At 53.1% G+C, this 19,813-nt stretch overlaps 9 protein-coding genes across 9 annotated transcripts; 6 read left to right on the plus strand and 3 right to left on the minus strand.

Annotated features, from left to right (window-relative positions):
* Nucleotides 1-142: 142 nt before the first annotated feature.
* Nucleotides 143-2,821, plus strand: prp28 (mRNA splicing protein PRP28). Its single transcript, XM_025633504.1, has 3 exons — nt 143-483; nt 538-2,540; nt 2,618-2,821. The coding sequence occupies exons 1-3, from the start codon at nt 181-183 to the stop codon at nt 2,766-2,768; spliced, it is 2,457 nt and encodes an 818-aa protein (XP_025489610.1). The 5' UTR covers nt 143-180; the 3' UTR covers nt 2,769-2,821.
* Nucleotides 2,822-3,482: 661 nt separating this feature from the next.
* On the plus strand, nt 3,483-4,173 carry BO82DRAFT_404264 (uncharacterized protein; the record flags this gene model as incomplete). The annotated part of the gene is made up of 3 exons (XM_025639428.1): nt 3,483-3,518; nt 3,605-3,683; nt 3,815-4,173. 3 exons carry the CDS (start codon nt 3,483-3,485, stop codon nt 4,171-4,173), a joined length of 474 nt encoding a protein of 157 aa, XP_025489611.1.
* A 217-nt stretch (nt 4,174-4,390) lies between these two features.
* Nucleotides 4,391-5,887, minus strand: BO82DRAFT_434125 (uncharacterized protein). Its single transcript, XM_025640928.1, has 3 exons — nt 5,051-5,887; nt 4,699-4,966; nt 4,391-4,628 (listed from the first exon to the last, which is right to left on the minus strand). Exons 1-3 carry the CDS (start codon nt 5,626-5,628, stop codon nt 4,419-4,421), a joined length of 1,056 nt encoding a protein of 351 aa, XP_025489612.1. The 5' UTR covers nt 5,629-5,887; the 3' UTR covers nt 4,391-4,418.
* A 1,011-nt stretch (nt 5,888-6,898) lies between these two features.
* Nucleotides 6,899-8,126, plus strand: BO82DRAFT_132734 (cutinase family protein). The gene is made up of 4 exons (XM_025629979.1): nt 6,899-7,100; nt 7,156-7,241; nt 7,294-7,508; nt 7,587-8,126. Exons 1-4 carry the CDS (start codon nt 7,025-7,027, stop codon nt 8,032-8,034), a joined length of 825 nt encoding a protein of 274 aa, XP_025489613.1. The 5' UTR covers nt 6,899-7,024; the 3' UTR covers nt 8,035-8,126.
* A 112-nt stretch (nt 8,127-8,238) lies between these two features.
* Nucleotides 8,239-11,319, minus strand: BO82DRAFT_315067 (putative GTPase activating protein for Arf). The gene is made up of 4 exons (XM_025632532.1): nt 10,833-11,319; nt 10,757-10,773; nt 10,569-10,679; nt 8,239-10,498 (listed from the first exon to the last, which is right to left on the minus strand). The coding sequence occupies exons 1-4, from the start codon at nt 10,945-10,947 to the stop codon at nt 8,720-8,722; spliced, it is 2,022 nt and encodes a 673-aa protein (XP_025489614.1). The 5' UTR covers nt 10,948-11,319; the 3' UTR covers nt 8,239-8,719.
* A 1,189-nt stretch (nt 11,320-12,508) lies between these two features.
* BO82DRAFT_288753 (Zn(II)2Cys6 transcription factor) lies at nt 12,509-14,282 on the minus strand (the record flags this gene model as incomplete). The annotated part of the gene is made up of 4 exons (XM_025631626.1): nt 12,509-13,315; nt 13,376-13,519; nt 13,572-14,126; nt 14,223-14,282. The coding sequence occupies 4 exons, from the start codon at nt 14,280-14,282 to the stop codon at nt 12,509-12,511; spliced, it is 1,566 nt and encodes a 521-aa protein (XP_025489615.1).
* Nucleotides 14,283-14,692: 410 nt separating this feature from the next.
* BO82DRAFT_315074 (uncharacterized protein) lies at nt 14,693-16,105 on the plus strand. Its single transcript, XM_025632533.1, has 2 exons — nt 14,693-15,281; nt 15,345-16,105. Exons 1-2 carry the CDS (start codon nt 15,001-15,003, stop codon nt 15,982-15,984), a joined length of 921 nt encoding a protein of 306 aa, XP_025489616.1. The 5' UTR covers nt 14,693-15,000; the 3' UTR covers nt 15,985-16,105.
* A 1,277-nt stretch (nt 16,106-17,382) lies between these two features.
* On the plus strand, nt 17,383-18,003 carry BO82DRAFT_132844 (uncharacterized protein). Its single transcript, XM_025629980.1, has one exon. It carries the CDS (start codon nt 17,484-17,486, stop codon nt 17,946-17,948), a length of 465 nt encoding a protein of 154 aa, XP_025489617.1. The 5' UTR covers nt 17,383-17,483; the 3' UTR covers nt 17,949-18,003.
* On the plus strand, nt 17,987-19,583 carry BO82DRAFT_356388 (peroxidase). The gene is made up of 2 exons (XM_025635713.1): nt 17,987-18,519; nt 18,585-19,583. The coding sequence occupies exons 1-2, from the start codon at nt 18,163-18,165 to the stop codon at nt 19,329-19,331; spliced, it is 1,104 nt and encodes a 367-aa protein (XP_025489618.1). The 5' UTR covers nt 17,987-18,162; the 3' UTR covers nt 19,332-19,583.
* The last annotated feature ends 230 nt before the right edge of the window (nt 19,584-19,813 follow it).

Here is a 19,813-nt window from a genome sequence, read left to right on the forward strand (position 1 = left end):
CTGTATAAAAGCATACTTCAACATGATATGCACGTGACTGGCTGCGGTCCCAGCTTCTTTGCGCCTCCGTAGAAATTCTAGACTCCGCGGCGCCGCCTGCCGCCTTTGATAGTCGGTCATATCAAACGCCTACCGGCGGCGTGCTGTATTTCCTTCCTCTTTCTATCTCCATAATTCACCATGGATGGTATAATTACAAACGGTTCGTTGGAGACTCCCCCTCCTCCTATGCCACCTCCAGAGCCTATCGAACGCCCTCCTTCTCCTCCCCCACCTCCAGAGGACTCCTCCGCTCCTCCTCCGCCGCCAGACACGTCCGCACCTCCGCCACCGCCGGAGGACCTTCCACCTGCTCCGCCGCCAGAGCCCGAATCCAAGAAGAAGAAAGTCGGATGGGGAGCCCCCAAACGCCCAGCTGCTACGCCTCTGAGTGTCGAGGAGCTGGTGCGCAAGAAACGGGAAGCTGATGCTGCAGCTGCCAAGGTAGATCTCACGCGGGCTTCGTTTAAATCAAGCTGCACAGCTAACAATTCTCAGCCCAAATTTCTGTCGAAGAAGGAACGCGAAAAGATCGCCCTTGAGAAGCGCCAAAAGGAAGTCGAAGCCGCGCGCAGACTCAAGACTGATCAGACGTCCTCCCAGACGATCGACAACACATCCTCCAGCCGCTCATCAGAGTCCCGGTCCCGCCACAATGACAACTCCCGCTCGATTCCCACCGGTCCACGAGCCATGCGCAACTCTTCCGATGCGCCCAGCGCGCCGGCTTCGATGCGCAACAACAAGAACTACGATCTCTCACCTCCCCCTCCCCCTAAATCGATGTCGTATGGCTTGACCAGCGGCCCTGGCAAACAACATAAGAACAGAAGAGGCGCCGTGGACGACGCCGAGGAGGAACAAGCGGCACAAGCCGCGCTTATCAAGCAACGGTACATGGGCGCCGACCAGACGTCAAATTTCTCCGCGAAGAAGAAGCGCAAGCGCACGACAGATCGCAAGTTCAACTTCGAGTGGAATGCTGAGGAAGACACTAGCGGCGACTACAACCCGCTCTACAAACACCGGCACGAAGCTAACTTCTTCGGCCGCGGCCGTCTGGCTGGCTTCGGCGACGATGTTGCTGACGCAGTGGCCAAGACCTACGCGCGGGCTCTAGAGGACCGCGACCGCGAGGCTGGCAGCATCCGCGCGCGCGAAATCCTGGAGATGGAGCGCCGTCGCCGCGAAGAGAGTACCCGCAACCAGTTGGACAAGCACTGGTCCGAGAAGAAGCTCGAACATATGCGCGAGCGCGATTGGCGTATCTTCAAGGAAGACTTCAACATCAGTACCAAGGGTGGGAGCGTGCCCAACCCAATGCGCTCGTGGGATGAATCGGGACTGCCCTCGCGTCTACTGGAGCTCATCGGCCTGGTTGGATATAAGGAACCCACTCCTATCCAGCGTGCAGCTATTCCAATCGCTATGCAGAATCGCGATCTCATCGGTGTGGCTGTCACTGGTTCCGGCAAAACGGCGGCCTTCCTCCTCCCACTTCTCTGTTACATTGCGGAGCTTCCTCGGATTGACGAATTCGAATGGCGCAAGAACGATGGACCCTACGCTATTGTGCTGGCACCGACTCGTGAATTGGCGCAACAGATCGAGATTGAAGCCAAGAAGTTCACCCAACCGCTTGGATTCAACGTCGTCAGTATCGTCGGTGGACACTCGTTCGAAGAACAGGCTTACAGTCTCCGCGACGGTGCGGAGATCATTATCGCTACGCCTGGTCGTCTCGTCGACTGTATCGAGCGCCGGATGCTCGTCCTCAGTCAATGTTGCTACGTGATCATGGATGAAGCCGATCGGATGATCGATCTGGGTTTCGAAGAGCCTGTCAACAAGATCTTGGATGCTTTGCCTGTTACCAATGAGAAGCCAGACAGCGAGGAAGCCGAGAACTCCATCGCAATGAGCCGCCATATCAACTCGAATCAGCCGTCCCATCTTCAACGCTACCGTCAAACAATGATGTACACGGCCACCATGCCTTCAGCTGTCGAACGCATCGCCCGCAAATACCTCCGCCGCCCAGCCATTGTGACCATTGGTAGCGCCGGTGAAGCCGTCGATACAGTCGAGCAGCGTGTGGAGTTGATCGCAGGAGAAGATAAGCGTAAGAAACGCCTCGGCGAGATCCTGTCGTCGGGCGATTTCCGTCCTCCGATCATTGTGTTCGTCAACATCAAGCGCAACTGCGATGCCATTGCTCGGGAGATCAAACAGTGGGGCTTCTCGTCTGTTACGTTGCACGGTAGTAAGACGCAAGAGCAGCGTGAGGCGGCGCTGGCGTCCGTTCGGAACGGGTCAACCGATGTGCTGGTGGCGACCGACCTGGCGGGTAGAGGTATCGATGTGCCGGATGTCAGTCTGGTCATCAACTTCAACATGGCGACAAGTATCGAGAGTTACACGCATCGTATCGGTCGTACGGGTCGTGCTGGAAAGAGTGGTGTTGCCATCACCTTCCTCGGGAACGAGGATTCCGACGTTATGTATGTTCCTTCTTCTCCATCTTGTTACAGTTCTTGTCATCCACCTTGTATTCGCTTACTGACCTGGTTTTCTGCAGGTACGATCTTAAACAGATGCTTATCAAGTCGCCTATCTCCCGGGTCCCCGAGGAGCTTCGCAAGCACGAGGCGGCCCAGTCCAAGCCGACGCGAGGCATGCCCAAGAAGATCGAGGAAAGTACGGGAAATGCTGGCAAGGGTGGGTGGTAGTTTAATGTTAACGTGCCCAGAGTGTTTGGGAAGACAATATACCTTACTATATCATACCTTCACATTATGCATTCCATGACGCGTAGATCAGCAGCCCTGATAGAGCTGTAGTATGCGCACTATTTTTTCATACTCTATGATTCTTTTCACATCTTCTACTGCTACGGCTCTGATTGATGTCCACTGGCTCAAGTCAAACTTCTAAAGGACTGTTCATTTGTGATGTGCATCACATTCGAACTCAGCCGACCCACGCCTGAACTTCAGAGTCAGGACCGAGTAGATCCTTATGAACAACGTATCATGCGATAGCTTTTGTTTGTGGAGCTGAGGTACCAGTTGGTCTCGAAAACACAGACAGCATTCTAATCAGAGAAGACACTTTCAAGAAAGACACAGCGAATATATTCCCCGTTGCCTTGCTAAACTCCCAGCTCAGCGACCTTTCACATCTGCAACATTCACCATCAGCAAATAACACCAACCATCCAGCCTGCCTTCTCGAGTCCAACAAACACAAACCCCATAAATCTGCTCTCCCTACCCTTCCTCTATCTTTCTCCTTTTCTCTCACTCTCTTCATTCCCCAACCATCTTTCTTCATCCCTCCCCGCACGATACTACCCTCTACAAAACCCAAGTACAAGAACCCATACCTCAACAACAACTACAAAAACACCTCACAAATCCAATATCAAGCAACAGGATCTGAAAATGCCGATGCAATGGACCTCCGAAGCCGACGCAAAGGTATGCACACTTCTCCCCCTTCCCCAGCTCGATCTCCTTATCATTCACGCATGCATACTCACTAACATCTCTCCCTCGAAATCCAGCTCTTCGTCGGCGTTCTCAACCAATGTCACGGCCAACTGAAACTTGACACCCAGAAGCTGGCCCAGCACATGGGGGGAGGTATGTTTTCTTACCCCTGAGTCTGACTTAGTCCCTTTCGTTCACTGCCTTTCATTCTCTCATCCCGCTTCCACCCCCTCACCCCCTCTGGAGTTTCCCTAAAACTGACAAGACAACCCGCCTAACAAAAGACTGCACCGCCTGCGCCATCGAGCAACGCATAGCCAAACTCAAGAGACATGCGAAATCCCTCGGCTCTACCACCTCGACCGATACGACCCCGATCACGTCCCCGGCTAAGAAGAATGGAGCCACCACCGCCGCCGCCGATGGCGTCGCCGGAGCAGCGGAGACTCCCTCCAAGGCAAAACGTAAAGCCGGGACTTGGGACCACGCGAATGGCGAGGGTGCCGCGGCGCCGACGAAGGCGGCTAAGAAGGGGAAGGTGAAGGTGCAGGAGGAAGGGGTTGGGGAGGAGGGGTTTGGGGTTTTCAAGCTGGAGAAGCAGGATTTGGGTGGGGTTAAGAAGGAAGGCGGGGGTACGGTTTGAAGAGACTTGGGGATGCAAAATGAGGATGGTTTCTGATATTCGATGATTTCTATTGGGGGTGTGCTGCTTGGGGATTAGAGTTGGTATTCGGGGTTTCATGACTCTGTGAAGGGATTAAGTAGGATAGGATGCGGAATGAGGTTTTGGCTCTTCTTGTGCTCATATTTTAAAGGAGAATTAATTCGTATTAGGTTTGCTTTACATGGAAGATTCACATGGTCATTTCGCATAATGATAGCAGACACCTACACTTCCCGGATCCGTTTCTTATAAGCTCTGGTATCTCCGATAGGCCTGCTGGCCATGTAAAGTAAGAACAATGGAATGTTCTTCTCGCGAAGATCTCGCGTGCTGAAGTCGTAGAGATGGCTCTTGCGGATCACCAGGTCTTCGCCGTCGAAGTGCGCCTGGAGTATCCTCGCTTGGCGCTGTCTCATGCATGATATCATGTTGATCTATACAACAGATGTGAGTGGTTCAGTCTGTGGGGATTCTATGAAAGCTAGTCACAAAGAAGTCTCCTACCGGGATGATCGTATGCTCCTTCAGCGCCGCTCGACTTAGCCGTGTCCTCATAATGCCCACGAGGGCCAGGACTTCGGTGCGCAGCAACCTCTCCTCCGGAGCCACCTTGTGCGTCACGATGAGACTGACATGGGGATTTCCCTTGCGCGCACACCACGCTTCCTCGAACTTGAAGTCCGCCGCGTGCGCAGCCCTAGGCCCCGTGTCCGGATCCGCCGAGGCGCTGAAATCCATGTACCGCGATCGAATGATGCCACCTTCAAAGGTTCTGTGAGAGGCTCCCGCAGTTTGTCCCCACTATCAGCAATGCTACATCGTGCAACACATCAAATATGTAGTTCACTTAGCTGACCCCTCAGTCCACAGAGAGAACTGCTCCAATGTATCCCGACCCAGCGGCCCCTCGCGCAGGTACTCGAGGAACTCGTCCGCGAGGACCGCACTCAGGAAGCCGTCCTGGTCGGTCCCCTTCCGGTCGAAGCGCGCCCAGAGCTTCTCCTTGACGCGGGCGGATTCCCGGGTGGTTGGGTCCGTCATGTCAACGGGGTGGGCCTCGAGGCGCCGAATCGGCCACGGGTGGAAGTATACGGCTTCGTCTGTCTCTTCGGGCAAGAGCCCATCTGGGCGGAGCGGGAGCTCGACGCAATCAATACCGAGGTCCCTGGTTTCGGACTCGGAGAGAGACTGTAACTGTGACGCTTGGACCCGGCGGTGGAGTTCTCGCAGGTGGGCGCGGGTGGTGTTGCGCGCCTTGTGATGCATCTCCTCGGCGGAATTGCGCGCCACGGCCGGTGGTGGTGGTGGTGGTCGCTGGCGCTGGCGCTGTCGCCGTGCCTGGGGGTCCGGGGGTTGGGCCCGGCGCTCTAGTTTGGCTGGTGGCTGTTGGTCTCGCGAGACTAGAAACCTTGCGCAAATGCATTTGATCGGCATCTTTGTTGTATCAGGTTTAGTGCAGGTAGTAGTTGGCTGTGACGCGCCCTACGCTAGTCGTCAGACAGAGCAGTAGATCAATTTATTCCTATGACGCCAGCGAGGACTAGAATGATATTTGGCAAGACTACTCCGGCCGCTATTTGAGATAGGCACCGACCTTGCTCAACGCTGTGTTTCGAGACTCAGGCGCTTGATCTCGATGATAAATGGAATTGAGGTTTTAGGCTTCTGCTAGACTTCCAGAAGATTGTTCAATAGTGTGGCTATCAGATCATTGTTTGCAGTAGAAAAGTTGGAGTCGGTGGATGGTCACTGCTGTCAGCCTAAACAGGAAGGGATGATGCTTCAAGCAAAGCAAGCATAGCTGGTCACGGGACATGCCGCCTACACTACACTTTCTCCAACACGCCAACACTCCAACACTCATCCATCCAACGGCCACTTCTCAATCCAGGATGTCTTTCTCTCTCCAGTCAATGCCGACGCTTCTCTGACTGTGCTGACTATGATTCTCTGACTTCAGTTCATGAGGTCTCGTATTCTCCTTCGGCTTACTCCTTCAATGGCCGTGCAATGCTCCATAACATACCTCGGCATCGGAAATCCAACCGGGCTCTGCTCTTCGACACGTCACATTACTCATTAACCTCAAACTGATCAGTCTACACTTTCCAAAGGGAATGAAATGTCGATCAAGGATCACTAGCAAACCATAGATCAGCTTTTAAGGGTTTACTTCGGATATGGTTTCTGGAACAAACTGCCCTGTTCCTGATCAGCATGCCACCATCGGCTGTGTTTGGTTCGATCGTGCACACACTAGTTACTATGTACAAGTAATAGACTAGATCCTGATCGCTCGTCTCATTTTTGAGACTCCAACCACAAACCCATGCACATGGCCAGAAAAACACCGGTGCCTGGCACACCCAGGCGGCTTGACCGGCGGACTTTTCTACCACCAGCGGACCCAGATCCACCCCCCGACCCAAAAAGTGGCCCTGTGCTGAAACACGCCGTTGGCCGTCGAGCGAATAGCCTCATCCACCGACCTCGGACAAGCCACCCGTTCAGGGTCTATTCAGGGTCCTCGGTAGCATACATCCGTGGTTGCCAACCGTATCAAGGAGGTGGTCCGTGATTTTTCTCGTGAGGAACTGTTGAACTGTCTGCGACAGTATGAAACGAGAATCGTGCATGAAACAAGCTACACTTCCAAAAAACTCATTCTATCTCGGCACCCAAGAAAAAATACCTCGACGACATGTGGACTGGTCCTAATCCCGAGGACTCGGGAGATTTGTATAAATAGGTTCCCAATGAAACCTGGTCTGGTCGATGCTTGAATGATTCGGAAGGCATCCCCAGTCCCAGCAGCACCCAACTACCCACGATGAAGCTTCCTTTGTTCTTCCTCGGCCTCATGGGCCTTGCAGCGGCCACCCCAATGGGTCTTGAGACCCGTCAGTGTATGGTCTCGCTGCTTTAACCTTCCCTCGAGCATCATTGCTAAGTATGCTGCAGTCAGTTCTGGAAACGAACTCCGTGATGGCTCTTGCAAGCCCATCATCTTCATCTTTGCGCGCGCATCCACCGAGCCGGGTCTCCTTGTAAGCCACACCACTTTATCTCTTCCATCTGTACTCTAACCAACAATAACAGGGTATCTCAACCGGCCCGGCCGTTTGCAACAACCTCAAGATGGCCAAGGCCGGCCAAGTCCTCTGCCAGGGCGTCGGTCCCGCCTACACAGCCGATCTGATGTCCAACGCCCTGCCCGATAACACCTCCCCAGCGGCCATCAACGAAGCCAAGTCTCTCTTCAACCTTGCTGCATCCAAGTGTCCCAACAGTCAAATCCTGGCCGGTGGATATAGGTAAGCCCGCTTCTTCACCACTCGGCCAAAATCCCTCCTCCCCAGAATGTACGCTAACGACAAATCCGATCTATATAGTCAAGGAACAGCCGTGATGGACGATTCCATCAAGGAACTTGACGACAGCGTCAAGGACAAGATCAAGGGCGTGGTTCTTTTCGGCTACACCCGGAACGCCCAGGAACATGGCCAGATCCAGAACTTCCCCAAGGACAAGGTCAAGATCTACTGCGCCGCCGGCGACATGGTGTGCGACGGCACGCTGCTCGTCCTTCCCGCGCACTTCTCGTACATCGCCAACACCGGCGAGGCCTCGCAGTGGTTGGAGTCGCAGCTGGGAACCACCTCTACGTCCACCACTTCTTCCGGGACCACTGGCTCGAGCACCAGCAGCGGAAGCTCCGAGTCATCCGCCGCTTCTTCGGGATCCTCCGGGCTGTCTGGGCTTAGCGGGCTGAGCTCGCTCTTCGGTGGCGGTAGCAGTGGGTCGAGTGACAGTTCGAGCGGATTGGGATCGTTCTTGTAGGCGGCTTCCAGTCATCTTGGTGAGGAATTAGGACGTTCGAGCGGGGAAGTTGGGATAGGGAAGCTGGTGATCAATGAATGGGTGTTGGGCTGGCTGGGAAATGTTCTCGAGGCGTTCTGTTCTTTCCTCTTCTTCATTCCTTTCTCAAGCTTTGATCTATTGAGTGATTTTCTGGTTAGATTTGATGATAGCAGGCTCTATCTTGAATGATAACATAGATCTGAGAAGAAATCTGGACTGGTTAATGCAGACCAATAAAGTACAGTATATGACTCGTCTCCCTCGACCCGAGCGGTACTTGCTATGGTCAAAGAGCCATCAACCCGCTCACGAAGAGGGAACACATGAGTCCCAGACATTGCAATCCCAGCCCGGAGTAACCACCTTTGACTTTGAGCTTTTATTGGTCCATTTCAACTCTATGTAACAATTTGACCGACTTTGTGTGTAGAAAAGAACAGAGAAAAAAGTATATACCGCTCTGTCAACGACAGCGTCATCATACAGTTACTATATCACCTCAAGAACGCCATGAATGATGCAACACAGGTACACACATCCAGAAGAAGAAAAAGAAAAAGAAACCCCGATTAGGGCAAAGAAGACATGTTATATATACGCTCAAGAAAGAAGAATAAGCAGAGAAAACATGAAAGGCTGAAACGGAATCGAGCTAGCTAGCTGTCTAGCCGTAGCGTGCACTGAGGCTGGCGAACGCGTCCGGGCTGTGGCGGCCACTCTGGAAGCCATTGATGTCCACGCTCTGCTGGCTCATGTGACCGCGAGGAAACCCGCCTGCTGACGTCGCGGGTCGGTTGTTCATGGTAAAACCTGCCGTGGGCGGGGGAGCAGCTTGGGGCATGGCCATTTGGTACGGTGCAGCAGGGGCGGCTGGAGCGGCGGTGAAGAAGGGGTTCCGTGTCCCCGTCGCCTGGGGGTCGGTGGCGCCGGGCTGTTGGAGGGCGGGTGCGGGTTGTTGATAGTGGGATGGTGGTGCTGGGTTCATCGGGACTTGCTGGGCTGGGTTGGCAGCCACCGGGGGCTGCTGGATTTGAGGGTGTTCAGGGATCGTAGGGGGCTGGGGAGAGAGGTTATACAGTGCGAGAATGCTGTTCTTGTCGACACGGGCTGTGTGCTGCGGGTACAGAGGCTGGGCGGGCATCTGGTAACCGTACTGCGCTGGAGCGGGATATCCTGCACTCTGAGGCGTGGGCGGCGCATTCATCATCTGGAACGGGTTCATGGAGTTTTGTCCAGGTTGCGTGGGCGGTACTTGGAGCTGGGGCTGCGCTTGCTGCTGCAGTTGTGGCTGCAGCTGTTGCTGCTGCTGTTGCTGCTGGAATGGCGAAGGCTGACCAAATGGTGACGTCGCAGACATGATAGGCATTGTGTTCGCATGTCGCGGAGGACCAAATGGACCGGCTGACGCCTGGTTTTGCGCCTGCGTGGATGGTTGTTGTGATGGAACCTGGCCGAAGAAGGGATTGCTTGAACCAAGGTTGGGGTTGGGGCTCGCGCCCGGAGTGGTCAGGCTGGCCTGCGGCTGAGCTCCAGTCTGGAAGAAGGGATTATGGCTACCGTCCAATATCTGTGGAGATGCGACGTATCCACCCTGGTTCAAGTTAGAAGCTGCAGGGGGCGCCTGCTGATAAAGAGGCTGAAGGGAGGACTGTCTGTACGGGTAGCCTCCTGTAGAGTGCGGGAACAAGGGCTGGGCGACCTGCAGGCCCTGAAACGACTGCTCGAGCGGCTGCATAGAGGCCGACTGAGGCAACTGTTGTTGCAGCTGCTGTGGTGGTTGCGGTTGCAGCTGTGCATCAAAAGGGTTGAAGTTGCTGCTGGGCTGGGCTGCTAGCCTCGAGTCTAATTGATCGAAGGGATTGCCGAATTTGGAGGAATCGACGCTAGGAGTTGAAGCAGAAGCAGAAGCAGGTGGTCGCATCACAGAACCGTTGCCCTCTCCCAGCCTCACCAACGTCTCGATGGTCTTATCAAGATTCCCATTCAATTCGCGGAGAGCAATGGCATTGCGACGCTCATTTGTGAAACCCATATCCCTCAGGGTAGCCAATTTCGAGTCGAACGACGCATCCCCGGAAGCCTTCCTTGCACCTAGCGCCGGCGAAGGTGAGTCGAATCTGTCCGATTGAGGAGAGGAGGCGCTGCGGTTGGAGATGCGGTTGAGGTTCGTTGCGGATGAGGCCGAACGAAGGCCGAAGCCAAACGGCCTGGCGGGCTTCGGAGGCAAGGGAGGCGGCGACCCCTCCGGAGACCTATCATACCCCGAGTCATGACGACTCGGAGGCTTCTGCTTGTTCTCATCGAGAGACCGATGCTGGTACTTCTGCCGGATGAATCGCTCCATGCACGAGTCGGACTCGTCGACGTCGGTCGGGACCGGTGGCTTCACGTTCTTGGGATTGAAGAGCTTGTTCATGATGTTGTTGCCGTGCGATTTCATATTCTAGCGTCCACCAAACCCATCACGAGTCAGACCAGACCACTTGAGCTGGTGTGGGGTAGCTATCACTCACATCGACTTGGTCGTCCGTCCACGAGTCCATGCTCAGGGACTTGACCTTGGAGATATGCGTGCCAAGCTTCCGATGTAGGGCCGCGCATCGCATACAAAGAAAGATGCCTATCTGTATCCGATCTAGTCAATATGCCGTGTCCTTATTCGGGGGCTCGAATCCGTGCATAGATCGGTCGTGGTACGTACGTTCCAACTAGCCCAGCCTTCAAGAGGTTCATTAGCATCACATTGCGACAGGATGATTGTAGGTATTGGGGCTCACCAGGGTTCATAGCCTGGCAATCAGCGCATCGATCGTTGCCAGGAACCGACCGGATGAGGTCCTGCAATGCCCGCTCATTGCGGTATTGCTGCCGCTTGCTAATGCCTCCCACCATGGTCGCACGACGCTCAAAAGGCGACGAACTCTATTGTGCAAGTAAAACGATGGGCTCCAAGTGTCTGAGAGCCAAGAATAGAAGAGTTTTGTGGTCGTAAACTTGCAGTGGGGGGTCCGTAGAGATAAAAGTCTCAGGTGAATGCACGAGCCGAGCTTCCGGAACGGGGAATTCGGAGGGGGAAAGAAGACACTCAGGCGGTGGGATCAAGCATATTTACACAATCAACGTCCAGGACAGAAGCCGAAGAGGAGCCGTATGGACGGAGGGAAAAGATAATAGAGTAGTAAAAAAGGATAGAAGAGGTGGGGGAGGGGAGGTAATAGACTGAGTAAGGATGAGGTGAGAGGAGAGAAAAGTGGCCAGGGATGAATAATGAATGAAGATGTGGGGAGGAAAGTTGGATGGTGGATTCGATTTCCTCGTCGTAGTCGCGCTCTTGTCTCTCCTCTGTCCTCTGTCCCCTCGACTAGTCTAGTCTTCCGTAATCATCAATGCAGATTACGGGAGTCACTTAGTCCAATTCAATGATGACTGACTGACTGATCAATCGATTGAAAAGCATCTAGACTGCAACTACTCGAGCTTTCATAATTAGCCAGCCAGCCTCGTTCGGTCCTGCATCCGGAGTTCAAGACAGCGCCCGCCGATGCGACCATCCATCCATTCAATTCAAGCAGTGCTTGCTGCTTGCTTCTTGGCTTCATTGTCAAGAGTCAGGGGCAAGCAGCCCCCAACTGGACAATAGACCCAGTTTTCCAAAGAACGGGCCACAATTGTTCTATTTTCAGCGCCATTAACATTATTCCCCCAATCTATGTCGCTAATATATTGCCAGGCACTTGGTAAGTTGGTTCACTTTATTTCATGCGCGGTCTGGGCAGAGGACAGACTCCTTTTCGCTCAAGCTCAAAAAGATAGTTTCGGGTTCGGAGTCGGACGCGTTCGTCAATCACTAGAACCCACGTTCAGAGGACTTGAGCCAAGTTCTGACAATCAACAAACTGCGCCTGCGAAACTTAATCGAACGATCCCGGAAGACCAATCCACGGGCTCGGTGACCTGGTTGCTTGATCCGCGCTTACGAGAAGCATCGAGACTTCCACACAAGTGACGCTCTCTGGATTGCTGCAACGGCCCTCAGCCTGGGCGCGTGTGGCCACAACTACAATACGAGAAGAGAAAGTGTCTCTCTTTCTCCGCTTACACAATTAAGAAACGATCTTGCGTCGGCATGTATGAGCAGCAGTTGACTTCATCACCATCGCACTCGTGACTCTCGAAGGAACCCAGCACGGTGATGAAGCCATAGCAAGACATTTGCCCGGTGTTGGAAACGTCATTCTGGTACGCCAATATGACCTGCCATCCTATGGAGGATAGGAGTGTAGGTTGATTATGCGTTCGTGAGGTATGATAAGTGTAAAGAAGAAAAAGAAAAAAGTTCCTTCCCGCGGCGCGGAGGAAAACTCTTTTAAATGATGCACAACGGTGCGTCACGTGAACTGAGTCTCCGCTGTCTTGTGATGCCTTAGGTACCAAGGTCTTCCATCATGTACATCTATTTATCCCCTTCACCATCTATCAAGTCGATCCAGCCCGTCCAACCTTGCTCATTCTCGAGCACATTCATAAGGGATACAGCCGTTTGGATGCCCATCTTGTGACCGATAATGCCGAGGCACCTCGTGGCCCAAGCGTGGACAGGGCTCGACACTCCATCGACAAGCGAAGCAAGATAGAGGGGCAAAAGGAGAGTGAACCCAGTGCCGGCTTTGGCTACCAAGGGATTCAGTGTTTTTCTCTCAGCCTCCTGAGCAAGGCCAAATTTGTACGGAACCGCGCAGCAGATATCCATCGCCAATTGCCTTAGAAGAGCGCGGACATGGCGGCAAAGACTCTGTATGCCCGGGGCAACTGGGCTGCGCTGGGGATGGAACGTCAATTGTTGTAACTGTGCCAGAATCAAACTGTTGACGAGAATTCGAATGTACCGGTAATTGTTCCATGTATTGCACGCCCACATGGACTGGTACACATGGTAATATCCATTGTAATGACTGACCGCGTTTACCGCCTCCTCTTGAGAGATCTGGGATTTGGTTCGCAGACTGATCAAGTAGGGCAGCTCAGCAAAAAGCTCTTTGCTGAAATCCTCTAAATCAGATTCCAGCTTCATGGCGAGCGTAAGTATTCTGGCGCTATCAGTGACTGCTCCCTCGCTCATTTGAGATTGAAGATCGCATAGACCGGCGGCAATCTCCACCAGCTTACCTGCACAATAACTCTGAGCAGTGGAATTTGGTCGATGTGAAGTCCTGATGAGCGTAGGAGGCATTCGTGTTCGCTTTTGCAGGCAACCAATAAGCTATAAGAAAGTCAGACATATGCACTTTATTACTTGGCTTGAACGGATCATGAAGCTAACCACTTCATTTCTCAGGACTTGGAACATTTGCAAACCGGTTCCACAATGGAGCTGTTCCTCCCCACGAAGTTCAAGTAGGGCGGCGATGCCTCGTGCATGCTCATACCAAGATAGCAAGGACGATTCCTTGTCGCAGCAGATAATCTTGCAAATCAAGTCAGTGGCTTCGTTCCGGATACTATCACAAAAGACTCACTTCATACAAAGAGAGACAAGCCACCGCGGTGAGCGTGGTGTCTTCTTTTACTGCCACTGGATCACGAAGAGCAGCGTTCGTCAACTGCAAAGCAGTGGTATACTCGCTTCTTGATGAGATTCGAAAAGGACGTGATTTATTAAGATTTGCCAGATTTGCAAGACCCACCGACGCGATACCTGTCATCATGGCCTTTTCGCCAATAGAGAGGACATGCGTCTGAGACTGTTCTACCAAGCATGAGACATTGAGCCATGTATATGACTTAAGGAACAGACAGGTGGCTTGGAAGATGTGGTCCAGCGCAAAGTTGAAGACGGGGATCGAGAAGGTCAGGTGCTGAAGGCGATATACTTGGGCAGCCGCCTGTCGTATCGCAGTAACGGCCGTTGGTGGCGGGGTCGAATCGTCCGAGCCCGACTTCTTCAGTGCCTTGACTTTCTGCACAGTGGCGTCGCTTTCGTCCCTGAACCACAGTGAAAGTTGATCCCGATAACCGGTGCAGGTACGCCTAGATTTAGTGCAGCGTAGACAGACTGGTCTTGTTTCATCGCACTAAGCCCCATGATCAGCATGGGTAGTCGTGGGGGCCGAAACTAGCTTCCAACAACGACAGTGATTGCTTGCTCAGCCTTGACCGCAAGAACATACCTTGACTTTTCTCGCGCGGCAAGTGTTGCATCCTCCACTCGGTTTACCACGGTAGACCATGGCTAGCCGGAAATTTGACGAGCTTGGAGTGTAATGTATGCACTAATAGACTGGTAGGAGACTGCCTGCAGGATACTGGCTAACCGAAGAGCACCAGTCGTTCATGATTCTGAACAAAAACACTTGATACGTTCCAATAGCCATGGAAGGCTGCAATAATGGTCGTTGCATGAAAGAAAACCAAACTGTCAGAAGTCAGTCTTGCTCATTCATAGTGCTGACAAGGCAGCCAAGTCGGGAACGAGTAAGAGTGACCCGAGCCCGAGTGGAGTCCGAGTCGGTCCAGGATTGCGGCTGAGTCAAGTCAACTTGCAGCCTCAGGCTCTCCATCACTAACCTGCTTCAGGTATGCAGAGCGAGCGGCACCCCATTCGCCCAGCCTTTTCATTGGCCCAATCTATCTCTTCAAACAATTCCGCCCTGAAAGGATGCGGTATTCTTCACTTCAAATTGCTTGGAACCGTAGATTGAGTGCCTATGAGGGTCGCAAACACTGCCCGGCGATCCTGATGGAGACTCTCAATATCAAAATATCGGCACAGCCCTTGTGGTTCTCAGGCTAAAATCCTTCGCCTTGGGGACAGGAGATAGTCCGAGTTGAGATTAAATAGCGAACATGTCCCCCGTCAATGACTTCCGATATGAAGCTTCATACTTTTAAATCACCATTCTTCTTGGTTTTTTCTTGACAGGTCTTGTGAAGCCGACTACTGCAATCATGGCTATCGACTATCGCCATGGAATCTCCATCCTCGAATTGATCATATACATCCCCACCTTATTCACAGCCCTATGGATGGCCTTTCGCCATGGATTCACACGAAGCTCGGGCTGGATATTCTTCGTGATCTTCTCGTTAGCTCGAATCATCGGCTCCTGCTGCTACCTAGCCACCATCAGCAATCCTACATCAGTCGATCTCTACGTGGCATGGGCAGTCTGCACATCCATCGGAGTCTCGCCTCTGACCTGGGCCTGCATTGGCCTGTTGTCTCGAGCGTATGTATACCCCGGCAGACATCCACAAGCACGCACCGTGACTAACACTTGGTGTCATTGAAGTAACGACTCGATCCAACGGAAATCCGGCCACGCTCTGCACCCCCTCCTGTTCAAGGTGACCGGCCTGCTCACCATCGTAGGCATGATCCTGGGCATCGTGGGCCAAACGAAAAGCACCAGCCCGACGGAAGGGCTGTACAACTCCAAGACCAAAGCCGGCCTGGTGCTGTACCTCATTGCGTGGGTCGGCCTCTGCATCCTGCTGCTCCTTATCTCTCTCCGCTATCAGCGGATCGAGGAAGGCGAGCACCGCCTGCTCCTGGCCGTCGGCATCTCGATCCCTTTGCTGTTCGTGCGCATTCTATACTCTCTGCTGTCGGCCTTTGCCCAGAAGCCGGAGTTCAGCTCGCTCGCCGGAAACGTCACCATCCAGCTGTGCATGTCGGTCCTGGAGGAGATTGTGATCGTCTTCGTGTGTCTGGGGATCGGGCTCACGTTGTCCGTCCGGCCCGCCTTCGAGCCCTTCCAGGCCAACGCCCAGGATGCACCGATGCTCGAGTCGCAGTCGCAGCCGGACATGTCGAGTATGGAGTACGAGAGTGCGAAGCCGGAGCGCAGGTACAAAAAGCGTCGGGGTGGTCCTATTAGGCAGCTCGTTGGGCTTGCAGTCGATGAGATCAATTACCGACGTCAGAAGTGAACCCTGACTTGAGTTTTTGGGGGGTGTCTGGCTTTTTGGTTATTGAGTATGGAAGGCATGGCGCTTCTTTGTACATTGCTAGGATTAGTTCTTCGCCGGCGTTTGGTTCTATGTCCCAGACTATGATACCTTTTAGAATATATGTCTCGGGAACTAGGAGTTACATGGCACCTTTTTTGAACACAAGCTTTCACCAAAATCATCAGAGAGAATAGAAAGATGTTGAAAGTAGTCACATGAGAAAAAAAATATAATACGAGCGATCAACGAGCGATCAAGATCTTTCTCAAAATTTTCTCTGAAGTGATTTGCTGTACGTAGTTTCAACCCCTCCAAATCACCAACCTTGAGCCGAGTACCCGCACGGACAAACATTCTACCCACCAAGGACTAGCGTATCACATGACCACATTAAGCGAAACATATATTCTCATGTGACCGTAGCCGTCTGACTTTTTTTTTTTGTTTTTCCCTTTCAATTTCCTCTCCCATCAACAATCGGCCGCTTTGGCAGTCTGTCACATCGACAGCCATGGTCCAGCCTCACAGACAAATTCATCTTCATTGCCACGATTGTTCAATCTGAACAACCGCAGTCGATGGATCTCGTCTCCCGATCTGCATGATGTTGGCAGTTGGGGCCCTTTGGCATTCATTTTGTTGCCGACTCGTAGACAAGCAGAAAGAAACAACACGAACACAAAACCCACACAGTGCGCGTCTTGCCTTTTCAATGGCAAAGATGCATTACTTTTTTTTAGTTCGTTCAGTGGAAGATCAAAACCAAACAGTTTTTAGCAGAGCTGCGTCTACTCCACCCTGGTGTTCGCTTTGATCGAACGGCAGGACTATTTTTACGACGGACATTCTATCTTGTAAATCCTCGAAATGTAGTTCGCATGTTGCTGATGGCGTTGACCTCGGCCTCAGCCAGCAAGAGGACTGCACTTCATATGCGCACTCGCTCATGCTGCGCTGTGCTGTCGCATCGGAATTTACGTTTTGATGTTCTGGTTGTTGTGCTCAAGTCTGTGGATGAATGGTACCTGGAGCCTTCATTGACAGGGGCACAGCATTAGAGCTGATTACCGCCCTCTTCTTCTGCAGAATTGGGATGGAACTCGATTCCAAATTTTGCCATCGTCTTGCCTTGTACCATGTGTGCGCAAAACCAGCAGTTACACAAAACTGCTTCTACTCATTGGGCAAATTCTACCTGCAAGATCACATAGTAAGCATCCGTTGGCTTCGAAAAGAACTTTCTTCGGCTCTGCATAAGGTTCAGTACGGCTTATGATTGCGAGGTGCCAAATTTGAGACCGTTTCGATATCGTAAGCTGATGATGAGTAATGGCGACAAGTCTGGAGTTCTGGACAGGCACGATTTGGTAAGACGGAGGAAGTGGAGGGAGAAAAATGGTGGAGCCGAGAATGAACAAAAAAACCAAAGAGAAGTCGCAAGTTTGTAATCGGAACACACCGGACCCGCTTCGCCATTCATGATTGGATTTGTCCCCGTTCGGGTTGTCGCATCGTATCTATCATCCATCCCATCCCGCCGACGTGAGAGACAGACAAGGGTTAGACTATCCCTCCCCAGGTTGACAACGCCATTGCGCTGGATAAACAATTGTCAGAATATCCCAGGATATTATCTACTGAAGAAAGCAAGGAACTTCTCAAGGGCCTGGGAAGAGCCCTGGGAAGAGCCATGGATCGAGCCCCTGGGACTTGCCACGAACCGGAAACCCCAACAGCCGCGGCAATCATTCCATCCGATAATCCCACGGCAAAACTCAGGTCTTCCAGAAGAAAGTGCAGGAAATGCGGAGAGAGATAGAAAGCCAAAAGACCGGCTATTGATTACTCAAAAGATTGGGGCTAGAGCTGTCCCCCAATTCGCCTCGGTCATTGGTGCCCTCAGGGATTATTGGAGGAGTCGCGGGCAAAACCGATGGAAGTGATTCGCAGCCTAGTAGACTTATTAGTATCCCTGTCTTCGTCCCTTCTCCTCTTTCTTCTCGTACCTGTCACCTCTCTTTCCCTTCCCTTCTCTTCCTCCGTCCTCTCGTCTCACCCTCCCTCAGTAGTCGATTCACCCCAAGAGTACTGTGTGTACCCTTTCGTCCTACCCTTCCACACATAAACTCTCCCCGTTTCACACCTCTCCCTCACACAATGGCCTCCGCTGCTCGTTCGGCCTCTCGGGCCTTCCTTCGCTCGACCCCTGCTACCTCGGCTTTCAGACCCGCTGCTCGCAGCGCTCGTTATGCCCTTCCCTCCCAGGGCTTCCGCACCGCTTCTCGCCGCGGCTACGCTTCCGAGGCTGGCTCCAGCAAGTCCTCTAACGGCCTCCTGTGGGCTGGTGTTGCTGCTGCTGGTGCCGCTGGTGCTTTCTTTCTCTTCCAGAGCGGCGATTCTTCCGTGAGCTCCAAGGCCTTCGTCCCCACCCAGGAGGACTACCAGAAGGTGTACGATGCGATTGCCAAGAAGCTGGTGGACGAGACCGACTATGATGATGGCAGCTACGGCCCCGTGAGTCTTGACCCTCAAGTCAAAGAGTCTTGTTTTGACATAACACTAACCTCGGAATATGACAGGTCCTTGTCCGCCTGGCCTGGCACGCAAGTGGCACCTACGACAAGGAGACCGGCACCGGCGGTAGCAACGGTGCTACCATGCGGTTCGCTCCCGAGTCCGATCACGGTGCCAACGCTGGTCTGAAGCACGCCAGAGACTTCCTCGAGCCCATCAAGCAGCAGTTCCCCTGGATCACCTACTCCGACCTGTGGACCCTGGCCGGTTCTGCCGCCATCCAGGAGTGCGGTGGCCCTGCCATCCCCTGGAGACCCGGCCGTCAGGACAGGGACGTCGCCGCCTGCACTCCCGACGGCCGTCTCCCCGACGCCTCCAAGGACCAGAAACACGTCCGTGACATCTTCTACCGCATGGGCTTCAACGACCAGGAGATCGTGGCCCTGATCGGTGCCCACGCCCTGGGTCGCGCCCACACCGACCGCTCCGGCTTCGATGGTCCCTGGGACTTCAGCCCCACTGTCTTCACCAACGACTTCTTCAAGCTCCTGCTCGACGAGAAGTGGCAGCAGAAGAAGTGGAACGGCCCCGTCCAGTTCACCGACAAGACCACCAAGACCCTGATGATGCTCCCCACCGACCTGGCCATGATCAAGGACAAGGAGTTCCGCAAGCACGTCGAGCGTTACGCCAAGGACAACGATGTCTTCTTCAAGGAGTTCACCGACGTGTACGTCAAGCTCCTCGAGCTGGGTGTTCCTTTCACCAGCAAGGCCGAGGACCGCTACGTCTTCAAGACCTTCGAGGCATAGATCATGTGCAGGGTGTGTGAATAGTGTTTGGGTTTCTTTTGGCATAATCTGTTCGCGGGGCATTGCGTTTCTTGACTTGTTTCGATATTTTGATATCCGATATATGCGTAAACGGTCCGCTCTTTGACGGCCGTGGCCCTTCTGTGCGGCTTTGTTCTCGGCCTGTCTGCCATCGAAGGCATTGTACAGGCGAGTCTTGTGGGTTAGAGGTAGAAGATAGCTAGAGCATCAATACTAGACTTATCATCCACTAGATGAGTTATTCCAAGAGACGGGCTGTAGACGAATAAGACTTACCTTCGAGATTTGCATTTTCAATTTTGAATTGCTTCATTCTGTAATCCACGTCCTGAGTGATGTTAGATGCAAGAGCATGGCTCTTATCACAATGGTAGTTGCGATGTCCAGAAGTCACGAGAATTGTGGCCGCGGCCGGAACGCATGTGCGGAACGGCCAAGACCCGTTCGCCGCGCCGCCTTAA

Source organism: Aspergillus uvarum (genome assembly GCF_003184745.1).
Source record: "Aspergillus uvarum CBS 121591 unplaced genomic scaffold BO82scaffold_46, whole genome shotgun sequence".
In the NCBI taxonomy this organism is placed as follows: domain Eukaryota; kingdom Fungi; phylum Ascomycota; class Eurotiomycetes; order Eurotiales; family Aspergillaceae; genus Aspergillus; species Aspergillus uvarum.